Source organism: Rhinatrema bivittatum, chromosome 6 (assembly GCF_901001135.1).
Source record: "Rhinatrema bivittatum chromosome 6, aRhiBiv1.1, whole genome shotgun sequence".
Lineage (NCBI taxonomy): Eukaryota > Metazoa > Chordata > Amphibia > Gymnophiona > Rhinatrematidae > Rhinatrema > Rhinatrema bivittatum.
The window spans coordinates 4,206,442-4,230,227 of NC_042620.1; the positions used below are offsets into that span (position 1 = coordinate 4,206,442).

Sequence of the window (23,786 nt, forward strand, 5' to 3'; positions counted from 1 at the left end):
CTCCCGCTGTCGTCACTTCTTCAAGGAAGGGAGATCCTGTCCTGGCGGCACTCCGGCCGAGGGCTCGGGCTTTTCCCATTCATGACTCGTTTTTACAACTTCTCACCAGGGAATGGGACACCCTGGAGGCCTCCCTGAAGAGCCGCCGGGCTATGGAAAAGCTGTACCCGCTCCCCGAAGATTTCTGGACCTCATCAAGGTCCCAAAGGTGGACTCCGCAGTGTCGGCGGTCACGAAGAGGACGACTATCCCAGTGACGGGAGGTGCGGCGTTGCGGGACACACAGGATCGTAAGTTGGAAGTTTTCCTTAAGCGGGTTTTCGAGGTCTCACTCCTCACGTCTCAGAACCTGCCGTCCGATGAGGCTGCCCAGGCAGATCGGCTAGAAGCCGCAGTGGCGTATGGGGCGGACGCCTCGTACGACCTTTTTCGGGTCCTCGCAAGATCCATGGTTTCGGTAGTGGCGGCACGACGACTACTGTGGCTACGCAATTGGGCGGCTGATACGTCCTCTAAGTCGAGTCTGGGCTCTCTTCCCTTCAGGGGCAAGTTCCTCTTCGGGGAGGATTTGGACCAGATCATCAAGTCCCTGGGGGAGAACGCTGTTCATCGGCTGCCGGAGGATAGGTTTCGACCATCCAGAGCATTTTCTTCTTCTCGGACCAGAGCCAGAGCGCAACGGCGCTACAGGGGATACAGACAGGCGGGCTCCCGGTCATCCGCCCCCAGGTCTCAGCCCTGGTCTCGCTCCTTTCGCGGGCGTCGGCCAGCACGCACTACTCCCGGAACCGGGAACCCCTATACCAAGTCTTCACAATGATGCCAGTCTCGCCCACTCCCCTGTCCCCAGGATTGGGGACCGACTAACGTATTTCTACGCGGAGTGGGCACGGATCACCTCGGACCAGTGGGTCCTGGATACCATAAAACACGGCTACGCATTGGAATTTGTCCGCCCCCCCGCAGGGAAGGTTCATCTTTTCCCCCTGTGGCTCGGACCTCAAGAGAGGAGCGGTGCAGCTGACTCTGGACAGACTCCGGGAGATAGGCGCTATTGCGCCCGTGCCCTTCGGAGAGGTGGGCTCGGGCCACTATTCCATCTATTTCGTCGTACCAAAGAAGGACGGTTCCTTCCGGCCTATCCTAGACCTCAAGGAAGTCAACAAATCCCTTCGAGTCGTTCGGTTCCGCATGGAAACGCTCCGGTCAGTGATTGCGGCGGTGCATCGGGGGGAGTTCCTCTCCTCCCTGGACTTAACGGAGGCCTACCTGCACATTCCCATCCGCCCGGACCACCACCGTTTCCTTTGTTTCAAAATTCTGGACCAGCATTTTCAGTTCACGGTTCTCCCGTTCGGATTGGCGACGGCGCCTCGCACCTTCACCAAGATCATGGTAGTCGTGGTGGCAGCTCTCCGGAAGGAGGGCATCCTGGTTCATCCTTATCTGGACGATTGGCTCCTCCGGGCGAAGTCATTCGATCATGGACGCTCAGCGGTGACTCGAGTAGTATGGTTTCTACATTCCCTGGGATGAGTAGTGAACTTCTCCAAGAGCTCCCTCATGCCCTCGCAACGCTTGGGTTTTTTTTGGGGGCGATCTTCGACACCCTACTGGGCAAAGTTTTTCTGCGCCAGGACAGAGCTCAATCCTTGCGGGATCACACACGACGGTTCTCTGCGTTACCAGAGCCCACCTCCTGGGACTACCTGCAACTCCTGGGAGTGATGGGGTCCACCATCGATCTTGTACCTTGGGCTTTCGCGCACATCAGGACCTTACAGTGGGCGCTCCTCTCCCGTTGGCAACCAGTATCGCAGGACTACCAGATGATTCTCCCGCTCCCGCAGAATGCCTGGGACAGTCTGGGATGGTGGTTGGATCCGTCGAACCTGGCCCGTGGCGTGTCCCTCGATCTGCCAATTTGGGTGGTGGTGACCACCGATGCCAGTCTAGCAGGCTGGGGTGCAGTCTGCGATCGAAGCGCCACTCAGGGGACGTGGTCCACGGTGGAGGCGAAGTGGTCAATCAACCGTCTGGAAACCAGAGCGGTCCGGCTAGCTCTGCGACATTTCCTCCCGCTTCTTCGGAACCGGGAAGTCAGAATCCTATCGGACAACGCTACCACCGTGGCCTACATCAACCGACAAGGAGGCACGCGCAGCCCGCAGGTCGCGCTCGAGGCGGCGCTGCTGATGCAATGGGCGGAGCGTCATCTCGTCCGGCTAGCGGCCTCGCACATCGCCGGTGTGGACAACGTCCAGGCGGAGTTCCTCAGTCGTCAACTGCTGGACCCCGGAGAGTGTTCTCTCTCCGACAAAGCGATGCAACTTCTCGTCCATCGTGGGGGGCCCCCCACTTGGATCTGATGGCGTCCGCTCTCAACGCCAAGGCTCCACGCTTCTTCAGTCGCCAGAGAGAGCGCGGCGCGGAGGGAGTGGATGCCCTGGTCCTCCCGTGGCCGCCACATCTTCTGCTCTACGCTTTTCCACCATGCCCCCTGGTGGGCAGGATGCTCCGCAGAATAGAAAGCCATCAGGGGACCGTGGTTTTCGTCGCCCCAGAATGGCCCAGGCGACCCTGGTTTGCGGACCTGCTACAGCTGGTGATCGACGGGCCAATCAGGCTGGGGCACCTCCCCCAGCTCCTACATCAGGGCCTGGTATTTTTCGAGCAGGCAGAACTCTTCTGTCTTGCGGCCTGGCTTTTGTAAGGCGCCGCCTCCGGCGTCGGAGCTACCCGGAGGCGGTAGTATCCACGCTATTGCGGGCACGAAAGACATCGACGTTGGCGGCCTATGTTCGAGTCTGGAAGGTGTTCGAGCTGTGGTGTACCAGCCAGGCCACGAGACTCGCTAAGGCTTCTGTACCTCAGATCCTTCAGTTTCTACAGGCGGGGGTGGAAAAAGGGCTCGCCTATAATTCACTACAGGTTCAGGTGGCCGCCCTTGGTTCGCTGTTGAGCGATGGGGGCTCTCTTCTACAGTATCCTGACATTGCTCGTTTTCTCAAGGGTGTCAAGCATATGCGTCCTCCGTTACGGGACCCTTGTCCCTCCTGGAGTCTTAACCTTGTGCTTCGCTCCCTGTCGGGACCACCGTTCGAGCCGCTGCGCAGTGCAACGATAAAGGATCTCACTCTCAAGACTGTATTTCTTGTGGCCATCTGTTCCGCTCGACGCATCTCGGAGCTGCAGGCTCTGTCGTGTAGAGAGCCCTATCTCCGTTTCTCCGACTCTGGAGTTTCGCTTCGCACCGTTCCCTCCTTCCTTCCGAAGGTGGTTTCTGCATTCCATGTGAACCAGACGGTGGAGTTGCCGTCCTTCTCTTCCTCAGAGCCGAAGTCTCTCCGTCTCTTGAATGTCAAGCGCACTCTGCGCCTCTATCTGGAGGCTACAAATGAGTTCCGGACCTCTGACCATCTCTTCGTACTCTGGGCCGGTCCTAAGAAGGGGTCTCAGGCCTCGAAGACTACCATTGCCAGATGGCTGAAGGCCGGCATTGCTGCTTCCTACATTGGGGCGGGTCGGACTCCCCCACCCGGAATCGTAGCGCATTCTACACGTTCTCAGGCGGCTTCCTGGGCGGAGGTTCGCTCGGTATCCTCGCAGGAAATTTGTAGGGCAGCCACCTGGAAATCGTTACACACGTTCTCGAGGCACTATCGTCTGCACCTCGCCTCTTCGGTCTCTGGACACTTTGGCGAGCAGGTTCTCCGAGCAGGCCTCGCAGGACCCCACCCGATTTAGGGAAGCTTGGGTACATCCCACTGTCTGGACTGATCCAGGTACGTACAGGGAAAAGAAAATTATTATTTACCTGCTAATTTTCGTTCCTGTAGTACCATGGATCAGTCCAGACGCCCACCGCGTTTGGGTTCTTGATCCTGCTCAGCTCTGCGCTGCTTCTTGCTCGCAGTGTTCTGTGTCTTCACAGTCGTTTCTTTTCGCTGTTTTTCACAGCTCCCTACAAGTTGGTAGGATGTTTGCAGTTACTTGTTGCGGTTACAATTGTTTTCATTATCTGTTTCCACAAACTTGATCCTTCGGGGGTTTCTACTCGGGCTTTGATATACTCGATACTGAACTCCTGCAGAGGGGGTAGTAGTATATATGGATACGCCCCCTCAAAGCTTGTGCTGACTCCATCTGCTGGATTGGGGCCATAACCCACTGTCTGGACTGATCCATGGTACTACAGGAACGAAAATTAGCAGGTAAGTAATAATTTTCTTTTCTTATGGCCTGGATTGGCCACTGTTGGAAACAGGATGCTGGGCTTGATGGTCTGACCCAGTATGGCAATTTCTTATGCCGATGGCATCGGGTTCCTGATCTGAGTTGAGCGGAGAAGTCACTGCCTGTTTGAATAAAGTTTCGGTGTGAATAGGGAGTAGCTGTTGGTATTGAATGAAACAAAAACTGAGATTCTAGGGGTGGGGAATATTTTTGAGAGGCTTTTGAGATTTACCAATGAAGCCTAGAGTGGGAGAGCCTGAAGGTGTTTAATATCGGAAGTCACGAGCCTTGAGGTAACCTCAATCTATTGTAATAGTCTGCTGGTGGGATTGCTGGGCTGCCCAGTGAAGGTGCAGCCAGGGTCGTGTGTGGGGAAACAAGGAAGAAGCGAGTGGGGTATCTCCTTTGCTTCCTGGAGCGGAGAGGGCAAACTTAATTTGCTAACTTTTGCTTTTTCATTGCGTGCACTCGATATTTGTTGGCTGGATTGGCTTGGGTGGTTACTTAGAGCTGCGCAGGGAGAGTGGTTAGTTTCCTTATGGTTCCAAATTTAGATCATGGCGTGGCTCAAAATGTACGTCTACGTTTTGGAATGGCTTACCTGCTCTGATAAGGAGGGAGTCAAATTGTTTCGAATTTGGGAAGTGGATTCCTGAGAGAGAGGGCGAGGTTGGAGCTACGCTGCCTCTGTACGCTGGGGCTGGCAGGCTGAGGCTGGCTTGTTTTTACTTTGTGGTTTTATCGTGCTGGTTATTTTATTGTATTATTCTGCTTATGCGGTATGTAGCATTTTTAAATAAATAACTTGCACGGAGCAGCATTTTCTACCCTTAGCAGAAGGCAAGGAATTGGTGAGGATTTCAGTCTGCAGTTATTACTTACCTTACATATCAACCCAACATACCCAGGATGTGCCAGAGCTGTGCATGATGCCCTTACAGTGTGATTGTGACCCCTAGCCTGCTGAAATTGTTCAGAGATTTGGCAGGCAGCACACTGCTGCTGATCCAGAATCCCCCACGTCCTCCCTCCCTCCCTGCAGGAGGAGCGGAGCTAATGCATTCCCCATGGTAAGCGATGCTCCGTCCTCGCTTCTCACCAACGAGTGGTGCTTGTGTGTGTTGGAGGGCGTCCGGCTGCTGCATGGCTCCTGGAGGATCTGCTGTGGTGCTTGAAGGATAAAGATTCCTGCAAGACCATGGGGTTTCAGTGGGACTGAGCGAGGGCTGTCCGATATCATGCACGCGTTTAATCATCGCATTTTCTGCACCAGATGAAGCTTAGTATTGCCGTAGTGCAGATGACATCAGAAACTGTCATAGTGTAAATGAGCAGGCCAGTGGTGCTGTGGGGCTTGCTGAACCCTAGCTGCAGTCTGCTAAGATCGGGGCAATCCTGGCTAAGCCAATGAGCAGGAAAAAGAAGTTAGGATTGAGTGGGCAAAGCTGTGCATGCTGGAGCCTGGCTGTTGGGTGTTTTCATGGCTGGGCCTCCTTCCTTTGCAGCATTTGAATACTGACTCCTATAGCAGCCCCAGCTTGAGAAGTTGGGCTCAGGACCCTCCTGCATGGCCACGGAGCCACCTGGTCAGCTGATAGATTTCCCTGCAGAACTGGGTACAGATAAATAACCCTTGGATGACCCCGAAGAGCAGTGGTCCCCAACCCTGTCCTGGGGGCCCACCAGCCAGTCGGGTTTTTAGGATATCCACAATGAATATGCATGAGAGAAAATTTGCATGCACTGCCTCCATGACATGCAAATTTTCTCTCATGCATATTCATTGTGGCTATCCTGAAAACCCGACTGGCTGGTGAGACCACTGCCGTAGAGAGCTGCTGGGCAGTCAGAAGGGGGTGGACTTGAAGGCACCTCAGCTTTTCTCAGTATCTTCCCCCACCCCCCTCTCTCATGGTGCCCTGTAGCATGTTCCAGGTCCTGATGCATTGGTCCCAGTGCTTTGCATGGCTTTGCCGTCATCCCAACGTGTTCCTGGTTTCCAGGTGCAGGGAGTGAGAGGGAATGCACGTTAGTCACTGGCAAGCAAATGCATTAATCTACCCCTGCTTTGTTTTCTTCCTACAGGCGCTGCTGGATGTGTGGAGAATCCCTGCTGGGGAGAACCCCCTTCCAGTACCTCGACTTTGCCTTCTGCTCAACACAGTGCCTGCAGCATCACAGAAAAAGCAGGGCAGGCAACTCCTAACCCAGCACTGTCAGTGCAGGACCTCCATACATTATCTTGGGATTTCTCCTCCGATTGGCTACAACACTCCTCCAGCTTGGGGGGCCACCTCTGACCTTCCCCAGGAGGCCTTCCAAGATCAAGGATTGAGATCCCTGCATGCCAGGCTCTCCGGGCTTGTGTGCGTGCTGATGCAATAACTTTTTAAATTCTGCTGCCAGCTGAAACTGGAATATTTTAAGCCACTTCTGTTTTTGATGGGGAAATGTTGATGGTCACTAAATAATAAAGTCTTCATCTAGCTGCTCATTTGGAAGCCCTGCATGTGTGATACGTGTAAGCCCCCTCCTTTTACCTCCTGTGCTGATGTGACCCTGTCTCCTGTGAAAGCCAGGGCACGACTGGACAGGGCTGAAAATGGATCTTGAGCCTAGGGCATTCTCACAGGACAGCAGGATGTTAGTCCTCACATATGGGTGACATCACAGGATGGAGCCCAATCACAGAAAACTTCTGTCAAAGTTTCCAGAACTTTGACTGGCCCCTACTGGACATGCCCAGCATGGCACCACCCCTGCAGCCAGCAGGGGTCCCCCTTCAGTCTCTTTTTTTTTTTCCACGCAGCAGTAGCCTCGCGGGTTAAGGAGCTTTTTAGAGATTCCTGACAGGAATTTTCCTTACGGAACTTCTTTCCAAATTTCAAAATTTTCTACCCCATCGTTTCCGTGTCCGCGGTCGTGAGGTAAGGCTTTACCCTCAGTTGCGGTGCAGTCGAGTTTTCCCTTCGGGGCCTACCGGCCATCGACCACACCGCAGCTAAATTTTTGTCGAAGTAATGGTGTCGGGTTTTCGACGGTGCCCCGATTCCCCTTGGACAATTTCCATCACAGGCCCGCATAGGGTTTGTGTGTGTGTTTGGGGGTCGGACCATGATGTCTTAACTTGCACCAAATGTGCCCAAATGACGCTGAAGGGCCGGAAGGCCTGCTCAGAAAAGATGGAGTTTCTTTTTCAGGTGAAACCACAGACTCCATCGAGCGCTTCGACATCATCTGAACCGGTGCCATCGACCTCTCGTCAGCAGCGGGATACCGGTGCTGCCCACCCGAAGGCGTCCCCTTCTCCATCCTCTGCTCCGGAGAAGGACCGAGGTGAACATCGAGAAAAGCGCCGGTACCACCATCATAAGGCTCAGTCCGCCGATCCAGGCAAGCCCTTGGCAGCGATGTCGATAGAGCCTCCCAGTAAGAAATCCTGTCCAGAGAAGCCCTCAACCTCCTCTGCGACTGGATTACCGAGGCATTCCCCACCTTCTTTGGTGCTAGGAGCCACAACTCCACTTTCACTGGTGGACCCTCCGGCTACGCCAGCGTTGCCTCCTACTCCGGAGCTGGGGTTACACGACCCAGGCGTCCGCGAGGAACTGGATCAGATGATCCAAGAGGCCCTCGTAAAGGCGCTACAGGGCTTCCAGCCTCCATCGACACCGGCACAGATTCCAGCTCCGGTTGCCGATCCGATACCCACGGGTGCTCTTACCTCTGCTGGGCAGGCTGGACGTGATCAGTGCCCTTCCACCGCTGGATCCGAAGACACCGGTTTGCCCCATGCCTTCCACTCTGATTCCTTTATTATTGGAGGACGAAGACACACTGAGGGTGGAGCCTAACCCCGGACCGTCGGGAGTCCCGCCACCAACTCGCCCACCAGAGGCACCGGTTCCATCGGGCCGATTCCATCATTGATGCTGCATCGTCCTCGTTCGGTGTCACCATCGATGCCTCAGCCTGATCCCACAGGATCTAGTTCTCCTCGCTATAACATCTGCTCGCAGAGTTAGTGAATTACAGGCTTTGGTCACCTACTCGCCTTACACTAAAATTCTGCATGGCAGGGTAGTGCTCCGTATCCACCCTAAGTTTTTACCAAAGATAGTATCTGAGTTTCACCTCAGTCAATCCATCATATTACCTACTTTCTTTCCCAGGCCCCACTTGCATCCAGAAGAACAGGCTCTGAATTCCTTGGACTGCAAACGTGCCCTAGCCTTCTATCTAGAGCGCACGTCAGCCCACAGGAAATCCACTCAACTATTTGTCTCTTTCGATAAAAACAAATTGGGTAATTGAGTGCACAAGCAGACCCTTTCTTCCTGGCTAGCGGACAGTATTGCATTTTGCTACCAGCAAGCAGACCTTCCGCTACCAGAATGTGTAAAAGCGCACTCTTATCAGGGCCATGGTGACCTCAGTGGCGCACCTCCGCTCGGTGCTGTATACTGACATCTGTAAGGCTGCTACTTGGAGCTCTCTCCATACCTTCGCAGCCCATTATTGCTTAGATAAGGCTGGCATGCAGGATTTCATTTGTGGCCAGTCTGTTCTGTGCAATTTATTCTCAGCTTAACTTCCCAACATCCTACCAGTGAGCCGTTCAGGATGCCCTCCTACCCAAATCCACCCGTTGTTGTGCCTGTTGCATGTCTTTGGGTGCACTTGGTGCATTGCTCGGGCATCCTCGGCTCGCTATTCACCCATATGTGAGGACTACCATCCTGCTTGTCCTGTGAGAAAGCAGAGTTGCTTACCTGTAACAGGTGTGCTCACAGGACAGCAGGATGTTAGTCCTCAAGAAACCAGTCTACCACCCCACAGCGTTGAGTTCGCTTACGACTTATTTTATTTTTCGCACGTACTTCTTGGTATACACGAGACTGAGGGGGGACCCCTGCTGGCTGCAGGGGTGGTGCCGTGCTGGGCATGCCCAGTAGGTGCCAATGTTCTGGAAACTTTGACAGAAGTGTTCCGTGATTGAGCTCCATCCTGTGATGTCACCCATATGTGAGGACTAACATCCTGCTGTCCTGTGAGAACACCTGTTACAGGTAAGCAACATTTGCTGTCTCCCTGAGACAGGAGGGGGAGGGGTATGTATAGTAAGCATCCACACAGGTGTGAGGAGGAGCATTCAGAGCAAGGTCACAGCTGTGGGCATGAGGCTGAGGGTTGTGAAGCTTGATCTCCTTACCCTGGACCCCAGCAGTGGGCACCGTGAGAGAGAAGGCCATGCAGCAGTGCAAACCTCCTGCAGCGTGTTAAACCTTTCTCCCAGCATTATCTTTTCATTTAAAATAGTAAATGTATTTAATTTTTGTGTGATTATCAGCCTGCTTGAGGTTGTACTGAGGTTTTGGAGGACATTACTTCCTGTTGGATATTCTGTAAGCAGCACTGACCTCATTCCCCGAGGGTTGTGGCTCAAGCATCAGCCTCCATGCAAAGGAATAAACCTCCAGCTCAGCACTGTTGCGTTTACCCTGTCATTCCCTTTTACATCCCTCAAATTTTTGCTGTAGCCTTAGCAAACATCTTTTTTATGGGCCCTCCCTCAGCCCAGCATCCTGTGTGTGAGACAGGGAGGCAGCCCAGCATCCTGTGTGTGTGAGACAGGGAGGCCTCAGCCCAGCCTCCTGTGTGTGTGAGACAGGGAGGCCTCAGCCCAGCGTCCTGTGTGTGTGAGACAGGGAGGCCTCAGCCCAGCGTCCTGTGTGTGTGAGACAGGGAGGCCTCAGCCCAGCCTCCTGTGTGTGTGAGACAGGGAGGCCTCAGCCCAGCCTCCTGTGTGTGTGAGACAGGGAGGCCTCAGCCCAACCTCCTGTGTGTGTGAGACAGGGAGGCCTCAGCCCAGCGTCCTGTGTGTGGGAGACAGGGAGGCCTCAGCCCAGCCTCCTGTGTGTGTGAGTGAGACAGGGAGGCCTCAGCCCAGCCTCCTGTGTGTGTGAGTGAGACAGGGAGGCCTCAGCCCAGCCTCCTGTGTGTGTGAGACAGGGAGGCCTCAGCCCAGCGTCCTGTGTGTGGGAGACAGGGAGGCCTCAGCCCAGCGTCCTGTGTGTGTGAGACAGGGAGGCCTCAGCCCAGCCTCCTGTTTTCAGATAAGGCAAGCCGCAGTGGCTTGAGCATGACCTAGGGTGCATCCAGCCTCGTCAGTTTCTAGCTCTCCTGGTTTAGGGACATCACTGAGGGTCAGACCAAGCAGCAGCTAGTCACCATAATTCCCAAAAGTTGTGTATTCCATCTCCTCCTTCACCACTCCAGCCCTTAACACGTGTGGTGTTTCCCCTAGCAGTGGATGGAGGTAGGCAATGTTGTTTTCATTCTGATATCACAGCCCCTACTTAGGAGTGGTGGCAGCAGCAGGAATGCAGTATTTTCAGCCTCCAGCCAAGAGTGGGAATGGGTGGTAGAGGAGCTCTGCCTGGGCCAGGCCCCTGCTTTCAGCCAGCAGTGCGAGCCCACTCTACCCCACAGCATGCGCACAGAGGGGTAAGGTCTATAATAAAGAGTGGGGGTGAGAGGATGGAAGCGTGAGCGAGTGGGGTTTGGACAGAGCTCTTCCTGTGCTGGCAGTGTGGATGCTATGCCTACCTCCTGAATTCGGTTGAGGAGATTGCGTTGAAAGCTGCCTCGAGGGCTAGAAGGATGACGTCTCTTGGTTGAGACTGAGTTGGAGCTTATCCTCCACATTCAGTAATGTATAAAATGATGAACCTGTTGGTGTCTGATTTTCTCTTTGCCTTTTTGACAGCTGCTGCACTTTGGGCTGATGTTTTTATAGCACTAGGCCATTACTCTGCAGTCTCCTGCGTGGTAACAGGCACAGGAGCACCCAGTTTTGTGTGGGAAATGCAGTACAGGGTCAGACCAAAGATCCTTCAAGCCCAGCCTCCTGCCTCTGACATTGTGCAAGCCAGGTCACAACTAACTGCTAGGATCCCAAACGTATCTGTTACTTTGTTCTTAACCGTGCTGTCTTCACCTCAGCTGTCACTTTATTGCTCCTGTGCTCAGGTTTCCAAGAGCTTTTGATGGTCTGGACTAATCCTGAATCACTGTTTTGACCAGCACTGGTCACGGCCTGGAGCGTGTGCAGCAGCCTTTACCGGCCATTGTGCAAACTGACCTTCCTGTTTGTATCCCACCTCTGTCCAGACAAGTGGGGTTTGCATCCCTACCAGCAGTCGGCGGCAGAGGAGAAAAACCTTTCAGGCACTGCTGCATAACGAGTGCCATTTGCATTGCCTCAGTATTTCTGTCTCCAGCAGATGGTAGAGGGGCAGACCTGACTTGGGGATACACATTGGGGGCAGCTGAGGGAAGTTTGTTTAAAGAGAATTATATTCCCTTGATGGGAAGAGCAGTGAAAGATTTAGAATTATGGGAAAATAACTATTTCTTGGTTTGGAAGAACAGCAGCGATTATAATCGGCTGAGGTTTGTGGATAAGTGGACTATACATTTTATAAATTAAAATGACCTTACTGCCGTGCTGGCTCTCTCTCTTCCAAACACTTCCTCTTAAGCTTTTGCAGGGTAGGATATTTGGGTTTATAAGGAAGCGACATCAACCTGGGGGAGTTTTGTTCAGAAGAAAGGCACTTGAGCCTGGCCGTCCCTAACATGAAGTAAAATTACCTAGCGGCTCAGATGAAGGGTGTGGGAGTGGCTTTGTAGAGAAAACTGATTGTATTGTTTTGGTTCAGGCTAAAACCTTGATGGCACTACTCTCACCCCCTTCCAGAGGACAGCCTTCTCCAGTCCTGAAAGTCATTGCGCTGTGCCAGAGGAGGTCTCTTCCATCTGCTCTACCTCCCCGCCCCCAGCACATGAGGCTGATGCCTACCAGCCCCCCAGTCCTGCTGCCACGACCCCTGCCTCCAGCAGTGCCAGCACAATGTAAAAAGGTCCCTGGTGGCTGTTCTTGCATCCCACAGGACCTATCATGCAGCACCTTGGTCAGGCAGAACGGGAGAAGGGCCAGATCTCCTCACCCAGATTCCTCCACCGAAGGCCGCCTGAGAGTTCTCTGCTCCAAAAGGCTGCTGCCTCCCAGGATCCTCGCTGCTGCTGCTGCTGTTTTTTTAAGAACCACTCATCCAGCCAGAGCGGCGTGATGGGAGGGAGGGAGGGAGGGAAGGAGAAACTTTGGCTGCACTCAATGGAGGGCACTTTGGCTTTCAGCTCTGGAGCTGCATCCCCAAAGGAATGTTCAATTGATCCAGGCCTGTCTTTCCCATCAGGAACCACCCACCAAATTTTCCTCTTCACCCAGTCCAACGTAGGCCACAGCAGGGAATGCAGGCTGGTGTCAGCCATGGATCCTGTTCTGCCCTGGTCTGACTGTAGGAAGAGGCGTTCCACAGTGTCTTCAGATCCAGGTATAGCACTATCCTGACCCTTAAAGAGGGCCTGAGGCAGGATTGTATCCTAACTTATACATACGGCCTGAGACTACTGGCAGGGGAACTATATCTTGACCAGAGGGCACAGCTTGCAGCTTCTTGCAGGGGGGGGGGGGGGGGGGGGGGGGAAGGAAATATATTCTAACCAAAGGTCTGAGGCTGCTGGGGAATACTGTATCGTGACCCAAGCTGGCCTGAAGCTGTTGGTGGGGAACTAGTTCCTGATCTGTGTGCCTGGTTTGACAATGCTAGTGAGCAAAGGGGGTTGTGGTTTTGTATCTTGGAGCAGTGTATAGGACTGACAGTGCCAGATATTAGATGAGATGTGGTGTAATGTATCCTGCCCTGTGTATATGGTTTGAGGCTGCAGGCAGGACTAAAGGATCGTGGCTTATACATACAGCCCAAAGCTGGGAGGAAGGACAGTAGCTTAATCCATGTGCATGGTCTGTTGCTGCTAGTGGCAGGGAGAGATGAGTAGTCTATGGGGACACTGTCAATAAAAGTGATTGACAAATGAGAAGGATAACAGCAGCCAATCAGTGTTCACTTCCAGTGTAAGTGCTGCCCACTCCCACACCATAAGTGAATGGATGTAGCACTGCCCACACCCTACCACCCCCCCCCCCCCAAAAACCCAGATCCTCCTGCTGCACCCCTCCCCAAACCTTGCCCATGCTCCTCCTATGCCCTGCCCCAAATCACACCCCCTATGGCACCAGAAATTACCCTTGACCACCTTTTGATGACATCACTGGAAGTTCAACTGACCCCCACAACCCCAAAAATACACCCCCTAGAACATCATTAGAAATGGCCCTTTCACTTTTAATGATGACAAAATGAATGGACCCTGTCTGCTTTTTGATGACCTTGCTGGAAGTCCAAATAATTGCTACAGGGGTAGTGACCAAGCAGAAACAGGTTTCTCTAACCCCTCTGTTTAAAAGTTACTAGCTATGAGGGAGCAGAAAGGTCTCTCCTGTGCATTGTGAAGGAGAATTTCCCCTTTCTCTCCTCCCCTCACTGTGGATATGCATGCCCAATGAGCCTGGCAGGCAGAAATGCAAAGTGAAATGGGAGCAGAGTCTTTTGTAGTATACTAAAAGTTTCAGGGGTGATGAGTCAGACAAACTGAACAAAATCACTGTGAACCTGGAAGATGTAGTAGGCCAGATTGACAAACTAAAGAGTAGCAAATCACCTGGACCGGATGGTATGCATCCTAGGGTACTGAAGGAAATAAAAAATGAAATTTCAGATCTATTAGTTAAAATTTGTAACCTATCATTAAAATCATCCATTGTACCTGAAGAATGGAGAGTGGCCAACGTAACCCCAATTTTTAAAAAAGGCTCCAGGGGTGATCTGGGTAACTATAGGCCAGTGAGCCTGACTTCAGTGCCGGGAAAAATAGTGGAAAATATTCTCAAGATCAAAATCGTAGAGCATATAGAAACACATGGTTTAATAGAACACAGTCAATGTTGAGATTACTTACCTGATAATCTCCTTTTCCTTAGTGTAGACAGATGGACTCAGAACAAGTGGGTATAGTGTGCTCATGCTAGCAGTTGGAGACGGATCTGACATCAGCACGGGGTACCCCCACAGGAAGTGAAGCAACTCAGTAATCTTCCTTGCAAAAGCTGTTATGGATATATGTGTACTGACCGAGCAATGAATTAGTGAAACAGGATTCCCCTGACCGATTGATAGTAGCTGGAGACCGCCAGCATTCCCAACCGGAAGGCGTCGACACCTGGCAGAGTGGACGCTCACGTGTAAGAAAGGCCATGGCTTACCTTGAATCAGTGAAACCCATGTATACCGGCAGCCGGGCGGGATGCTGAGTCCATCTGTCTACACTAAGGAAAAGGAGATTATCAGGTAAGTAATCTCAACATTTCCTAGCATGTAGCCAGATGGACTCAGAACAAGTGGGATGTACAAAAGCTACTCCCGAACCGGGCGGGAGGCTGCCTGAGGACTGCGTAGGACTGCCCTCGCAAATGCTGTGTCCTCCCTGGCCTGAACATCCAGATGGTAAAATCTGGAAAAGGTATGGAGGGAGGACCATGTCGTTGCCTTACATATTTCTGCGGGCAACAGCATCCTAGATTCTGCCCAAGAGGGCGCCTGCGCTCTGGTGGAATGAGCCTTGACCTGCAGAGGTGGTGACTTCCCGGCCTCTACGTAGGCCGCTCTGATAACTTCCTTGATCCAGCGGGCTATGGTGGGCCGAGAGGCCGCTTCCCCTTGCTTCTTCCCGCTGTGGAGGACGAACAGATGGTCCGTCTTTCGTACTGCTTCTGTCTTTTCCAGGTATCTGGGCAGCAATCTGCCGATGTCGAGATGGCGTAGCAAACGCCCTTCTTCTGATTTCTTCAAACCCGCCGTAGTTGGCAAAGATATGGTTTGGTTGAGGTGAAATTGTGAGACTACTTTAGGTAAAAAAGAGGGAACCGTGCGAAGATGGATAGCCTCTGGAGTGATTATAAGAAATGGATCACGACAGGATAGTGCTTGTAGCTCTGAGATGCGGCGTGCGGAACACACTGCCAGCAAGAATACCATCTTCAAAGTTAGCGAACGGAGAGACAGGCCCCGAAGGGGTCTGAAGGTGGATCCCGCGAGGAAATCCAAAACTAGGTTGAGGTTCCACAGAGGCACCAGCCACTTCAGTGGCGGACGAATGTGCTTGACTCCTTTCAGGAAGCGGGAAACATCTGGGTGCGTGGCAATGGTCTTGCCATCCCTCCTGGGACCGTAGCAAGACAACGCAGCCACCTGAACCTTGATGGAGCTTAGGGAGAGACCCTTCTGAAGCCCATCCTGCAGGAAATCCAGAACAATAGAGATTGTGGTCGCATGTGGATTGGTGCCATGAGTGTCGCACCAGGCTTCAAATACTCTCCAGATCCTTATGTAGGTGAGGGATGTGGAAAACTTGCGAGCTCGGAGGAGTGTATCCTATCACCGGCTCCGAGTAACCTCTTTTCTTCAGTCTAGCCCTCTCAATGGCCAGACCGTAAGAGAGAATTGAGTCGGATCCTTGTGGAGGATGGGACCTTGACGAAGCAGGTCCCTGAGAGGAGGCAGGAGAAGAGGCTCCCCTGACAGTAGTCTTCTCATGTCCGCGTACCAGGGTTTTCTTGGCCAGTCTGGTGCCACTAGAAGAACTAGGCCCCTGTGCCTCTGAATCTTGTGTATAAGGGCGCCCAGCAGGGGCCATGGCGGAAAGGCGTATAGCAGGGTCCCCGGAGGCCATGGTTGAACCAGGGCATCGATCCCGTGCGAGAACGGATCTCGCTTGCGGCTGAAGTATCTGGGTACTTGAGCATTGGACCTGTCCGCTAATAGGTCCATGTCCGGAGTCCCCCACTGATCCACAATCATCTGGAAGGCTGTGGGGGACAGCTGCCATTCTCCTGATTTAGGCTTTCCCTGCTGAGGAAGTCTGCCGCGGTGTTGTCCCTTCCGGCAATGTGGGCGGCGGAGATGTCCTGGAGATTTGCCTCTGCCCAAGCCATCAACGGGACTATCTCTAGGGACACCTGTTGGCTTCTGGTTCCGCCCTGTCGGTTGATGTATGCCACCGTGGTGGCGTTGTCGGACATCACTCTGACTGCTCTGTTCCGCAGTCTGTGAGCAAATCGCAGGCAGGCTAATCGGACTGCCTGTGCCTCTAGACAGTTGATGTTCCACCCCGACTCTTCTCTGTCCCACCGCCCTTGGGCGGTGAGCTCTTCGCAGTGTGCTCCCCATCCGCTCAAGCTGGCATCTGTGGTGAGCAGAGTCCACGTGGGGGAGGACATCTTCGACCCCCTGCTCATGTGGTTGGACTGCAACCACCACCGCAGCTGGGTCCGCAGTCTGGCTGGTAGAGGTAGATGCACGGAGTAATTCCAGAAGCGTGGGCTCCATCGAGAGATGAGGGAGCGTTGTAGTGGTCTCATATGGGCCCGCGCCCAGGGTACCACTTCCAGAGTGGATGCCATGAGACCGAGAACCTGCAGATAGTCCCAAGCTATGGGCCGGCTGGCTCCCATCAAGGACCGTAGACGCATCTGGAGTTTTAACCTTCTCTTGGTGGTGAGGCTGACTTTGTCTACCTGGGTGTCGAACCGGACTCCCAGGTATTCCAGTGATTGGGAAGGCTGTAGGCAACTCTTGCTTAGGTTGACTACCCATCCCAAGCTTTCCAGAAGGGCGATCACTCTGTTGGTTGCCCGATGGCTCTCCTCTCGGGATTTCGCCCTGATCAGCCAATCGTCTAGGTAGGGATGGACCAGGATTCCTTCCCTTCTGAGCGCCGCTGCTACCACTACGATCACCTTGGTGAAGGTCCGCGGCGCCGTGGCTAACCCGAAGGGCAAAGCCCGGAATTGGAAGTGCGGTCCCAGAACCTTGAAGCATAGGTAGCGCTGATGATCCCGATGGATCGGGATATGCAGGTAGGCTTCCAACAAGTCTAAGGCCGTGAGGAACTCCCCTGGCTGTACTGCGGTCTTGACTGAGCGCAGAGTTTCCATGCGAAACCTCGGGACCCTTAAGTATCGGTTGACTGACTTGAGGTCCAATACGGGCCGGAAAGTGCCCTCTTTCTTGGGTACCATGAAATAAATGGAATAGTGCCCAGAATCCATTTCCCATGCAGGTACTGGGATTATGGCTTTCAAGGACAGGAGCCTCGCTAGGGTAGCTTCCAATGCTGCCGTCTTGTGGAGTGGACACGGAGATTCCACAAACCTGTCCGGAGGGATGTGATGGAAGTCTAGATAATACCCCTCTCGGATGATGGCGAGGACCCACTGGTCCGACGTAATCTCGACCCATCTGGGGTATAAGAGGGTTAACCTGCCCCCTATGGCTCCGTCCCCCGGATGGATCGGCTGATTCTCATTGTGGGGTGCGGCCGGGACCCGAACCCGAGCCGGCTCCCCTCTTGTGCTGCTTGGTCCGAAAGGACTGATTCCTGGCCTGAGGATGAGGTGCCTGGTAACGACTCCTATAGGGAGTGAAGCGTTGGGAGCTTCTACCTCTGGAGGGCCTCGGAAAGGTGCGCTGGTTCCTCTTGGACCTGTCTTCCGGCAGTCGAGGTACTGGAGAGGCACCCCATGTGCTGGCCAGTTTATCTAGGTCGCTGCTGAACAGAAGAGACCCCTTGAACGGCATTCTAGTGAGACGTGTCTTAGAAGGAGCGTCGACTGACCAGTTCCGTATCCAGAGCTGCCTCCTGGCTGCTACTGAGGATGAGACCCCCTTGGCTGTCGTACGGACTAGGTCGGAGGCGGCATCCGTAAGGAACGAGAGAGCTGACTCCATGTCTGCTGCCGGAGCATTGTTCCTGACTTGTGACTAACAGGAACGCGTTACCACTGTGCAGCAGGTTGCGATTCGCAGAGACAGAGCTGCCACCTCAAAGGATTGTTTCAGGATGGCGTCCAGGCGTCGGTCATGATCCTCCTTGAGGGCCGCCCCCCCTCTACTGGAATGGTAGTGTGCTTGACCACAGCGCTAACCAAGGCGTCCACCTTAGGGCACGCCAGCATATCCTTGATTGCCGGGTCCAGGGGGTACATGCCAGATAGGGCCCGACCCCCTTTGAACGAGGCCTCCGGCACATTCCACTCCAAATCGATCAGCTGTTGCGCCGCTTGCAGGAAGGGGAAATGGCGGGCTGTGGGACGAAGACCCTCCAGCAGGGGGTTCTGAGTAGATGCCTCCATGGTGCTGGGGCCTGGAATAGCCAACTCCGTCAGGCACTGAGAGACCAGGTCGGAGAGATCCTCCTTGGGAAAGAACCGCCTCATAGTTCGATATGGCTCTATCCCCGAGGGAAGTTCCCCCTCCTCGGGGGGTTCGGACTCGTCCTCCGAGACATCAGGGTCCGCAGGAGCCGGACTGCCCGGAGGCGGGTGCCCGCGGTAAGGGCGAGAAGGCCCGGGGGCAGGGTCTGCCGGGGCAACAGGGCCTGGACGGGAATCCGACTGCATCTGTACAAAGGCGTGAATCCCCTTAAATAAGTCCACCCAGGAAATGGAAGCGGTTTCTAGCCGTCGGGGTACCAAGTCCCCCAGAATTCCTGGCTGTTCAGGACACCCCGCTAAATCCGGGGTGGCCCCTGGGGAACTGTCGGTAAACCTCGGTTGAGACTGGTCCTGGCCCGAGGCTCCCACGGCCTCCTCACATTGGGCACAAAGGGAGTCTGGCTCCTCGCTCTGCGTGGCTCTAAGCTGGCACGCTGAGCACAGGCCAAGAGCTTTCACGCCGGAGTCAGGAGGTGCCGCCTCTGGAAACGCCGGGGCTTTTAAATGTTCCATCGCGTCTTGCGAATGCAGGGCGCCGGCTTATGCCAATAATATGCGCTTAAGAATATGCGTTCAGCTATATTTATTTATTTATTTCTAATTTTTATATACCGACATTCTTACATTAAAATGCAAATCATACCGGTTTACATAAAACAGAAAAAGCAGGAAAAAATATTTCCATAGTCAAATACAGAGAACATTTATAATAAAATTGTTAACAAAGGCATAAGGTAGGAACTTGAAAAAAAAGGTTACTTAACAGAAAACATAAAAGAAAAAATATTAAATGAAGCACAAAGAGTTGCACGAAGGGGTGCACAAAGGGGAGAGCCCCTTTGTCACGTGGCGCCTGATGGTGAGGCACTTTTCAACCGCCGCCGGAGCTCACAGTGACGTCGGAGGAGGGGCCTGGTCACACATCGCAGTCACCCATTTCCCTCACCTCCTGATGATAATTCCGTTTCTTTTTTATTATTTTTTTTTTTTATTTTTTTTTTTTTTTGCCATTTATAACTTTTATTGGCATGAAACAAGTCAGAAATGCACCATGTACAGAATAATTGCAACCAGAATAGAACAAAGAATGCTAATGTACGGCATAACTGAAAGCCATTTTATCCAAATATACCCCCTAGGAACCCCCCTCCCTCCCCCCCCCTTAGAGGTAGCAGATAGAGAACATTAGGACACATGGTAATCGAGAAACAATCATGCTGTCGATCATCAAAGAAGAAAGAGACCTGGTGAATGACAAGGCCCGTGGTAGTGCCACAGCCTCAAACGATAGGGAGTCCCCTTTGAGTCTAATATTCCAGAGTTGGTACACAGGTAGCGAGGCGCTCCAACCCAGTAGTCCACAATCCCCCGCCTTTACTGTGCGACAGAAATCTGTAGCCATCGTTCATATTGGCCCCAGACCTTGTGAAAGTTATGGGTCGACTTATTGCGATATGCTGTGATCTTACCCAGAGTATGTGTCTGTAGGACCAATGCTTGTACCATTGTTAGTGTTGGGACACTGGGATCCTTCCAGCTACGTGCTATAGCGCATCTGGTCGCGGTAGCCACAAATTTAATAAAATTGCTATGAAATCTTGATCTGTCTTGGAGTTCCTCATTCAGTAGTGCTTGTGCTGGGGTAAGCAGAATGCATGTATTCAGAATCGTGGATATCCAAGTCGATATAGATGTCCAAAGCTTTTGAATTTTGGGACATTCCCACCAAAGATGAAAAAAGGTACCGCGCTCCTGACAAAGTTTCCAGCAGAGTCCCTGAGTGCTGGGCGAGTAGCGCTGAATGAGACTCGGGGTGACATACCATCGAAAGTATAATTTATATCCATTTTCAATGTGCTGGGTTGATATCAGACCCTTCCTCAGAAGTTGAAATGTCCGTAGCCAATCCTCCTTGGTCCAATCGCATTGTAAATCCTCATGCCACGCTTGTATATGTGACGCAGACAGAACAAAGTCATCACTTAATAAACAGTAGAGATTAGATATATGTTTGGTAACCACATGCGCCTGACGACACATACTTTCAAAAGATGTAATACCCTTTGCAAGGTCAACTGCAACCCTATGTCTGAGAAAGAAGTGTCTAATCTGAAGGTACCGAAAAAGATCCGCAGCCCCCAGCTGAAATTGGCGGCAGAGGGCAGGAAAGGTAGTCAGCCCCCCAGAAGACCAGATATGCGACCATTGCAATATACCTTTGTCTATCCAGGGTTTGAATGCTGTCGGGTTGCCAGCTGGCCGAAACTCCCTGTGGTGAAATAAGTGTGTACTGTGGAAAAAACCTCGCGCTCCCACTAATGTTTTCTTCCAACGTTCCCAAACGGACAAGGTGGATTGCACTGTCTCGGGTAATATCAGTCTGGGGCACCAAGAGCCCCGTGCCTGCCACAACAACACCACAAGAGGGAAGTCGCCTAACAGAGCTTGCTCCAAGCGTACCCATGGTTTACCCTGTTTAGAATTATGCCACTCTATGGCCGCTTTCAAGTGGGCCGCGCCATGGTAACGGGCAAGATTAGGCACACCCAACCCTCCTCTATGCCGAGGCACAAACAACGTCCTCTGTGCGATCCGGGGTCGCCTCCCCTTCCATAAATATTTGTTTAACCTCTTTTGCCATTTATCCAATAGCTTCACAGGGATGACTATGGGTAGCGTCTGCATTAAGTACAGAATCCGGGGCAGAATGTTCATTTTTAGCACTGCTAATCTCCCGAGCCAGGAAATGTGATACCTGTCCCACTCCTCTAACTCTTTATATATTTTCTCCATAAGTGGAGCATAATTCAAGTGAAAGAGATCATTATCCGTGCCCAGATAGACCCCCAAATACTTTAATTTACGGTCGGCCCACTTAAAGGGAAACTCCAGTGTAACTTGGGCCAGCAGGGTAGGTGAGACAGTGACGTTTAGCATTTCCGATTTTTCCCAGTTAACCGAGAACCCGGAGACCCTGCTAAAAGCAGCTAATTCTTCAGAGACGGCTCGCAAGGATCGAAGGGGTTCAGTAATGGTGAACAAAATATCATCAGCAAAGAGAGACAGTGTTGAGGAAAAATCTCCAGCCTGTACGCCGGTAATTAAGGGATTGCTCCGTATGCGGTGGGTAAATGGCTCCAAAAAGAGCGCAAAGAGCAAGGGTGAAAGTGGGCATCCCTGTCTGGTACCTCTGCCGACCGCAAACGGAGAAGAATACCCCCCATTAATTTTTAAACAAGCAGTGGGTGCTTCATATAATTTTTGTATCCAAGTAATGAACTTATCCCCCAGGTTAAATAAGCGTAAGGTGTGGAACAAAAATGGCCAATGCACATAGTCAAAGGCCTTTTCGGCATCAATGGCTAACAGTAGCATGGGGATATTTTGCGATCGGGCCCACCCCATGGCAGCAACCGTTTTGCGGACGTTATCCGACGCCATGCGGCCTGGGATAAAGCCAGATTGATCAGGATGTATCAATCCAGGTAAGGAAACATTAAGTCTATGGGCTAAGATTTTTGCTAGCAATTTCATGTCTAAATTAATTAAAGAAATGGGGCGATAAGAGCCACATACCGTGGGATCTCGGCCTGGTTTCACCAGCAGTGTTACCCCAGCCATATTATCTGCCGAGGATAACGAAACCGACCCCTGCAAGGAATTATATAGTATAACCAGCGGGGGCACCACTAACGGCATGAATTTCTTGTAAAATAGGGCCGTGTAGCCATCGAGTCCTGGTGACTTGCCCATTTTCAATGATTTAATGGCCCAAGTCACTTCTGCAGCTGTTATGTCCCGGGCTAAAAATAACTGAGCCTCAGGGGTAACTTGCGGTAGTGTGGTATTGTAAAAGTAAGCCTCCAGCTCCGCTTGATTTATGTCCGTTTTAGGGGCATAGAGTTCCGTATAAAAACGGAGAAAACGCTTCCTGATGTCTGCATTAGATGTTAGCATCATCCCGCTTTCATCTTTTAATTTTACAATATTAGTCTGGGCATGTTGGACCTTCAATTTACGGGCTGTCGACCCGCCTTATTACCCCCTTCATAATATAGCTGCTTACTACGAGTCAAATTATGTGCTATTTGGGCCGCTTCCAGATCCGCCAGGCGTTTGCGCAGGAGATCGATTTGCTCCAAAAGGCCAGCGTCCCCAGTAACGGAATGGGTTTTCCCCAAATGTTGCAGGCGCATAAGGATATCAACCTTTTCCCGCTGTCTGCATCTCTTTACATAAGCACCCCTTGCAATAAGCTTGCCATGCATCACCGCTTTTAAACAGTCCCATAGAACAATGGGGGAAATATCAGGGGTATCATTTAGCTGGAAATATTCCTGAATATCCCCATATAGTTGGGTGCAGAATTCCTCATCTTCGAGGAGACTATCATTAAGCCTCCAGTATTTATGTCCCTTATTGTAGCCTGAGAAATGAAAGTCCATATATACGGGACCATGATCGGACCAGGTGATAGGGCCCAGGGTCGGATCAATAACCTGAGTACAGCAGCCCTTATCAACTAACAAGTAGTCAATGCGCGAGTAGGTTTTATGCACTTTGGACAAGAAGGTGTAGTTCCTAGATTTGGGGTGCCACACATCAACCAGGCCATGATGCCGCAAAAAACGGCGGAAGGCCTGACGGTCTGTCCGTCTAGTCGGTGAGTTAGAGTGAGAATTGTCTAGGCGTGGGTCTATGGTCAGATTAAAATCGCCTCCCAAAATTATATGGCCCTCAGCCCACAGATCAATAAGCTGCGAAAGTCCTTCCAGATAGGCACCTTGCCCCACGTTAGGTGCATATGAACTAATTAGGGTGTACCTGTCCCCTCCAATGGCGATAACCAGTAAAAGGTATCTGCCCTCCGGGTCCATCCGACATAATATTTCTTCATATATCAGATCTTTATGCATAAGTATTCCCACTCCTAGGTACTTTCGAGCCAATGGCCTAGCAGCCCAGTACTGCCTAGGAAAACTAGGGTGTTTAAGTAAACGCTCATATCTCCTCTTCAAATGGGTTTCTTGTACAAAGGCTATCTTTGTATGATAGAAGTTCAAATCATCAAACAGAGATTGCCGTTTAAGAGGTGAATTCAGTCCCTTTACATTTAGGGACATAATGTTAAAGGCCGTCATGGCAGAATAAAAACATAGGTTAGTAACCCAATAAATGTCACCTGCGGTCCCTGCCACTCTATTAATTTAGATTGTCTGTAGTCCTTTGATGTCCAATCGTCCCCTATAGCTATATGTCCATAATAAGTGTTGCCCTCTAACTCCCCCCCCCCCCCCCGCTTTCCCCCCTCCCC

The 23,786-nt window shown here is 52.2% G+C and overlaps 1 protein-coding gene across 1 annotated transcript in view; it reads left to right on the forward strand.

Moving 5' to 3' along the window:
• Positions 1 to 6,730, forward strand: part of LOC115093354 (ankyrin repeat and zinc finger domain-containing protein 1-like) — an 83,470-nt gene extending 76,740 nt beyond the window's left edge. The window contains exon 15 of the mRNA XM_029604985.1: positions 6,322 to 6,730. Within this exon, the coding sequence (XP_029460845.1) occupies positions 6,322 to 6,442 (121 nt within the window). The 3' untranslated portion in view covers positions 6,443 to 6,730. The remainder of the gene's footprint in view (positions 1 to 6,321) is intronic.
• The last annotated feature ends 17,056 nt before the right edge of the window (positions 6,731 to 23,786 follow it).